A 7,524-nucleotide genomic window follows, 5' to 3' on the forward strand; every position below is an offset into this window, starting at 1 on the left:
GCTTGGAATTCATGCACTCTCTTCCTATTGCTCCAGGTGCCATTCGGTCCTCTGTGTCCCCAGTGATGGCTATTGAAATCCAATTATCCTGTCACCTGAAGAGCTTCCCCTGAGGTCCACTGCCCCTTTCTATGGCAGATAAAACAAGCGGCTTGTCGCACAGGGACCTATTGTCTTGCCTCCTCTCTACAGCATCAGCGAAGGGCCGTGATGGTGCCCTCATCCCTGGAGTCTCCAGAAGGCACAGCAAGTATGTGGAAGATGCTCAGGAGTTTGATAGATGGGAATAAATCCATCAGTGGCTCAGGTGGAGAAGTGAGGCTTGGAACTGAAGTAGGCTCCTTCTTTCTGAGACAAGAGGAGGAGAGGATGGATGAGCATGTACAGAAAAGATCCAGATGAAAAAGGAAGCTGTGGATGTGTGCAGGACAGAGCCGCTGTTTTGCTAGGTCACTAGTTTCCTGGGCGCTGAGGACAAAGGAAGCATCATAGGAAACTTGTCAAAGCAGAGGTCAGAAGTACACAGGAATGGCTTCCTGGAAACGCGAAAGATATTTTCTGTGTGTGTGTGGCTTGTAGGGTGGACAAGATGGAATCTGGGGCAGGGGGCACCTATGGGGATGACTAGGAAATGGGAGAGGAAGAGGCTGCCATGTCAGAGAACCCCAAAGTAGAATCAGAAAGGGGGGTCAACAGATGGAGACTAAAAAAATAAACTCAAAACCCACAAGCAAAGTACTTTCTCTAGTTAGAAGAAGTAAGTGCCGTACAGCATTTTTAGCAGAGTGGAAGATACAGAAGCTTCCCCTGCCCGAGGGCACATGAGCCGCGTAGAGCACAGGAGGCCAAGCCCATCGCAGAGATGAAGGGCATGGCCACAGCGACCACGGGAGGTCAAGTGTCAGTGTGAAGGGATACATGTAATTTTCATCCTCACCTCATCCAACCACTCTCAGCAAGTGCTTGAGGAGGCTGCGCACCTGCCAGGCCGGGTGTGGGACACAGACACCCACTGGACGTGCTGTGACTTCCCGCCCTCTGAAGCCAACAGCTGAAGAAGAAAATGAAGTGATGGTGTAACGGTGCAGAGTGCCCAAAAATGTGTGGGGAGAGAGGAGTCTGTGGAAAGGGGATGGTTCCCTCAGGGGGAGAACTAAGTGCTGAGAGATGGAGAAGCTGGAGGGTGATCCAGGCAAGAGGAGGATTCAGAGAAAGAACTTACAGCTGGAGGAAAGTCAGAGGCCCTCAGTGAGGCTTGGAGGAGTGAGAATAGGATGGCAGGGTCCGTCTGGGGAGAAGCAGAGGGCAGGCTGCCGACGGGAGGTGAGGCTGCAGGAAGGGTGGCCCTGAGAAGGGAGGGCAGTGGGAGCAGCATTAGTCATCGGGAGATGGGAGGATGGAAGCTGGATTGCAGGCAGAGGGTGTGAGAGAGGAGGTGGGACATCACTTCCCTGAGTCATTCTGGAACATTCCACAGGGATATGTGAGGGCAGATCTGGATCGGGGGGGGGGTGTGAAAGGAGGCAGATAGCTCATCACAAGTAACAGTATGCAGTGCTTTGGGGGTTTTCTTTTCCAGCCTTAATGGCCTCCGCATGTTGGTATGGTGGAGAGTCACTCCCGAGGAAGATTTCTAGCTTAGGCAAAGGCTGGGCGGAATGGGGGTGCAGAACCCAGGAGGGTGTTTCACGGACTCTCGAGGTTGCAGGATGAGGAGGGGTCATCCAGTCCTGTGAGAGCAGGGCAGTGCTCCGTCTGCAGCCCCCCATCTGCAGCCCCCCGTCTGCAGCCCCTTCCCAGTGGGGGCTGGCAGAGCCCTGGCCCCGTCATCTGCAGCCTCTAGGGATGGAAGCCAGCAGGGTTATTTTTGGGGGGGGGGGCTTGGATTCACTGTTAGGGACTTGGAAGACTGACAAAGCAAACTGAATACAAAGGCCACAGGACACTTTCCTTTAAAAAAAATTATCTATTTTACCCAGATGTCACCCTGTGGAGATGCTGAAAGAAGAAGGGAAAATGTAAGGAGGGAGAGAACTGGGACAAATAATTACTCTGGTGTTTGGCTGGAGTGCTGCCAAAAAGGCATTTTGTGAAAATGCTCTCTGCAGAGGTTGAACCGTATTGAAGGAGAGAGTGGGCTTCAAGTCAACTCATCGTTTAAATCTCGGTCTGGGGTACTTTCCAAACCTGATTGTAAGCGTAGCTGAGAAAATCAGCACTTCACAACTGGCCAGATGAAGGCTCTGGTAGGGAGGTGGGCAGCCAGCTCACGCCCTGGAGTGTTGCACAGACCAGCTCACTAGCAGACGTGTGAATTTCTCAAGTTAAAGAAGTGAATGAGCTCCCTCTCCTGACTTTTTTTTTTTTTTTTTAAAGCAAGAAGCTGGATTTTGGCTCAGAGAGGGTGTAAAACTCATCAAGATTACATAGAAAGCAACCAGTAAATCGGAAACTTGGAAAATCTGTTGAAGATCATGATTGTTGATCTTGACTAGTGTTTTCCAAACTGGGTCCCTTGGCACACTAGATGATTTGGTCCATATTAGGAGACTGAAGTGGGGTTCAGGGGAGGACATATTAGTTTTCTAGAGGTACTGTAACAAAGCGTGTGCCTTAAAACAACAGAAATTGATTCTCTCACAGTTCTTCTGGCCAGAAGTCCAATATCAAGGTATTGAGAGGGCCACGCTGCTTTTGCGGCCCCCAGGGACACTGTTCCCTGTCTGTCACAGCTCGGTCGCCCAGGCGTGCCTGTCTCTGCCATGTTCCTGCGGCCGTTTTCCCTGTGTGTCTGTCTTTACATAGTGTTCTCCCTCTGTGTCTTTCTTCTTTCATTTCTTTTTTTCAGACAGGGTCTCACTGTGTTGTCCAGGGTGGAATGCCGTGATGTGGCTCTAGCTCACTGCAACCTTGAAGTCTTAAGCTCAATGGATCCTCTTGCCTCAGCCCCCTGAGTGGCTGGCAGTACAGGTGTGTGCCACCATGTCTGGCTGTTTTTACAAAAGTAGTTTGAAGAGATGGGGTCTCACTGTGTTGTCCAGGCTGGTCTTAATCACTCCTCTTCTTATAAGTATCCCAGACATGTTGGATTAAGGGCCTATCCTACTTTATCATGACTTCATCATGACTTAATTATTTACAACTACTAGACCCTATTTCCAAGTAAGATCACATTCACAGGAACCAGGGATTAAGATTTTAACCTGTCTTTTTCTTAGGGTGGGGCACAATTCAACCCATATTGATGGATAAGAAGAGGCCATATGAGTGGGTTTTTTTTATCTTTACCCCAACTTCAGCTAGGCCTCCCTACTTTTGCCTGGTTAAAATTTTGGGATCCCTTGGAGGACTTGGTTTGAGAAAGAATGTTACTGCTCAGTAACCAGTAACCCTTGAAAACCACTGATCTATAGAATGCCACTTCCTAGGAAGGAACAGCCAGAACATCATTCAGCTGGCTTGGAAACCACTTTCAGGTAAAGCTTTTAATGCTGGTTTTCTTCTGCATGCCCTTGTCTTATTCAGCGTGGGGAGGGCACAAGAAGCTAGTTGCTTTGGTCTGGAACCCCCACTAAGAATAGAGTGAACAGCATTGGCCTGGCCCTCCTGTGCACTTGTTCCCTTTGAGTCTTTTTGAGCTGCCATATGGGCAATGCCTGTGTGGTCTGCTCTCTCTCAGGGGCTCTGCGTCAAGTCCTCTGCCCTACGTGCTTTCTGGTGCCCTTGGAACCAGAAGCATCCTTTAATTAAAGGCAGTGGGTGGTGTGATGATGGGATTAGTATCAGTGTCTGGCTTTCCTAAGGACCCGGGAACACCATGGCCCAAGTTTTCCCATGTGGCAACTGGATTGTTCATGGGTTTATGTATCTAGGGGTGAAATCTAAAAAGGGGGTGGCACTTATCTTCTCTGTCTTGCTGTCTGCTCTACCTGCTTCAGGAAAATCCTAGCGATGACTCCTGCTAGCAGGGCTCAACTGTTTTGCTTAATTGCCATGCAGGGGGCTGCAGCTTTAAACACATCAGTATTCTGCCTCTCGCCTCACTGCAGAGTGAACAACAATGATGTTCTGCTGAACATCAATTACGACATTTTAGGAAGGGCTCAGCAGTTTTGTGAGAATGAAGCTGTATTACTCAAGTGTAATGAGCCAAAAAATAAAAAACCCACTCTTGTTTCTATGCAGCACTAGTACAGACCCACGGCCCGGCGTCGTTGGTAGGTTCAGGAGGCACAGGGTATTCACTCTGCCTGATCAGCACAAAGGAAAAGGAACATTCTGGCTCAGGGTATTGAGCTGAAAGGAGTGTCAGGGATGGAGCTTTTGCCAAATTATTATGGACTGAATGTTCACTACAGGGTTTGTGTCCTTTCTCCACTCCTGACACACATAAGGAAAGACTTTAAGAGTGATCGTCAATTCAGTGTAAATTCTTTTACAAATCCAATATTTATTTTTATGTACAAAAAATAAACTCCAAATGAACATCAAATCAAATCAAATCCTTTCAGCCGCACTGACTCTTGTTGTCCATTATCTCCATAGTTACAGTGAATCTTATAAACTACAGACTCTCACCGCAATGTCACGTGGGTGATACAGAAGGAATGGGATATGTGGCTATTTGGAGAAGGTTAAATAGAGAAAAAGAGATCCTAAAGCAACCTGAGGGGGGGAGTCCAAAGGTTTCTGAAATAATAGTCCATTAAAGAAAAATCTAAACAGCAATTGCCAAACTAGAATATAAAAGCCGCAATCCATTTCTGCCTGGCTGGCCCAGCACAGGTGGTCCAGTAGTACCTCGTAATCATTTTGCACTTGTAATTTTCCCAGAGGACATGGACGGACCACTGATGCGTGAAAAAATACAATTAAGATGTGGGAAACTGAGTTCAGAGCAAGATTTTATAGGGCACCATTATTTCCATAGAAGATTCTGGTAACAAAAGAGCCATTTTGTCCCTAACATAGCAACAGATTGTTGGGATCAATTCATAATGTCTCTGCTAATTTATAGCAAAAAGGACACACCTGGGGGAAGAAATGAAGTCAGTGATAACATCACACGGGAGAAGGTTTTTTTTTTTTAGTAAGTTGAGTTATATAGTTTTACCATTTTTGCCTAACTCAATTATTAAAAGGCTTTTAAAGAAACTTAATGTCTTTGTACAGACATGTCTCTCAATTTATCTACAGGTTTTTTTTTTTTTTTTTAAACCAGTGAACATCCTCGGCCTATTTCTTTATGGATACCTGCACACATACTTTTCTTGGGGGCTGGCAACAGTTTCATTAGGGTAACTGAGGACAGGAATCAACTTGTTCTGATCTCCAAATGTCTTGTGTACATTAAAAAAAAATAAGATGAAACCAGGAATATACTTTTTAAAATTCAGAATCTGTAGTTTGTAAAACCACTATCGTTTTAGCATAAGCTCAGTGCTAACCTTTTCAGACGAATCATAAATAATCAATTCTCCCAAGAGAAGTATTTCTAGTGGAAATGGGGAAAATGGGAACTAAAGCTATGACCCCCGTACCATAAATATCAGCCACTTTGGGCTTAGCACTCTTTTTGGGGGGTGGTCATAATGCCTAAGGGCACATATGCATACGCATCTTAGTTTACGCAGTGTAGATGAAATGTTGAATGATCTACATCGGTCCGTATAGTTTCTATACTATCAATACTGTCATTATACAGATTTTCTGGAGCAATGTTACCCATCATACACACAGTTTATGCCTTCCCGTGGCAGGACAAAAACCAAAAAATCCTTGAGACAAGTTGGAAGCAAGTTATCAATCAACCACAGATTTCTTACTGGACGATCAAGGAAAATACAAGAAAGCAGTTTCACCATGAGATTTGCATCTACACTGCTGTTCACCTAAATATCCAGAAGGTCGTCTCCACTTTCATCGCTCTCCACCGTCAGCTGCCGGGTCCACCACTTCTTAACTTCAGAACCACAGGAAGCCGCGTCGGTCATGGGGTTCATCTTGCACACTACGGATTTCATCGTCGTCCTCCCTCCAAACGGTAAGTTGACCGAAGGCATTGAATGGCTTATTGGTTTTGGTGCTGTGGAGTGAACAAGGGTCCTGTGAGCAACTTGATGTGGTTTGGCCCTGTTGCCCTCATTCCTGAAAACCATGGTATTCCCATCAGTAAAATTTTCGGCTAACAAGTCCTCTCTGCAGAGGCAAAAGGGAGACACCTTTTCAGCACATGATTCTTTATATTCATAATAAAATTTTAAATTATGTTTATGGATAACTTTTTGGCCCATTTGACAAAAAAAAGCTTACCCTTTCTTTTTTGAAATAGTTACAAAAACTAGAAAATCACTAACACTTCCAATTTGGGGAAATATAAGTGTCACAGGCAATATGTGTGCATCTGTGCTCATCAGCGCAAACATATAAAAAACAAAGAAAAAAGAGAAGAGGGAGAGTGTAATTCACAGCAAGGTGACAGAGGGGATATAGTGACACTATGGAAAGAAAGATGTGGCTTTGGGGTCCCACAGTCGTGGGCTTGGGTCCCCCCTCACTAACCAGTAGCTATGTATGGAGACATGGGCAAGTTCAGGTTCTCTGAACCCATGTTTCCTCCACCGTAAAATGAAGAGAATGACAATGTCTTCTTTTGAATATTGTGAGGATTAAAGTAAATTAAATGAGATGACCTAAGGCAGTGCATAACATAACCCCTGAGACACTGCTGGTGCCCCTGGTAATGACCTTTTGCCTCTTCAAATTCAGCATGACCCCAAAGCATGTCCCTTTGATAATTACCATTTTTAGCACTGGGGCCATCCAGACACAGATGACTGGAAGCACTTTTGACACCATCTTTTCTTTATCCATTTACATAAGTACCAATGATTATGTGTTCTTCCCAGACTGTCCCTTCTATCTGTCCTGCAGAGTCTGGACCAGCAGCTCTGTCCAGGCCCACACTGCCTCACGCCCAGATTACTCTAACATCCTCCAGCCTCTGCCAGAGACCATTCACTCTCTGCTGCTGCCAAGTCACTCTCCCTGAGCATGGACTCCAAATGTCACACATTGCTCAGAAATCTTTGGCTCCCAGTTGCCTACATGGAACCTTCCCAGCCTGTAATTTAAGGCTCTGATTTGGCCCCATCACCTACTCAGTCTTATTTCTCATCCTTCTTGGCTTTGTTTGAACCAGGCAGAAGCTTGGTCCTCTTTGATCCCTGAACAATAAACTCCTAGATATGAAAAAGGATATTTTCCTTGGTGGTGGTATTAATGAAAATCCATGAACACCTTTAGCCTCAAAAATGAAAGCTGTACTGTTGTCCACTTTGTGGAATGGACATTCCCCAGAAGAATCTGCAACATCCCCTGTCTTCTGACTTAAAGTGGGCTGAAGTCAGGGGAGAGTTAGAGCACTATTGAGCCCCCACTTTAGCATGGGCTCAGTTATCACAGAGAGACCATGCCCCAAGGACACTGGGCAGTTCCCCGGGTTCAGAGTTAGAGCTCTGTCGA

The 7,524-nt window shown here is 45.9% G+C and overlaps 1 protein-coding gene across 4 annotated transcripts in view; it reads right to left on the minus strand.

Annotated features, from left to right (window-relative positions):
- Positions 1-4,428: 4,428 nt before the first annotated feature.
- Positions 4,429-7,524, minus strand: part of NALCN (sodium leak channel, non-selective) — a 329,433-nt gene continuing 326,337 nt past the window's right edge. For all 4 annotated transcript variants that reach the window (XM_023513101.1, XM_023513099.1, XM_023513100.1 and 1 more), the window contains one exon: positions 4,429-6,085. In XM_023513101.1, the coding sequence (XP_023368869.1) occupies positions 5,892-6,085 (194 nt within the window). In that variant the 3' untranslated portion in view covers positions 4,429-5,891. The remainder of the gene's footprint in view (positions 6,086-7,524) is intronic.

This window comes from Otolemur garnettii, unplaced genomic scaffold, assembly GCF_000181295.1.
Source record: "Otolemur garnettii isolate 467f Iridium unplaced genomic scaffold, OtoGar3 scaffold00034, whole genome shotgun sequence".
Lineage (NCBI taxonomy): Eukaryota > Metazoa > Chordata > Mammalia > Primates > Galagidae > Otolemur > Otolemur garnettii.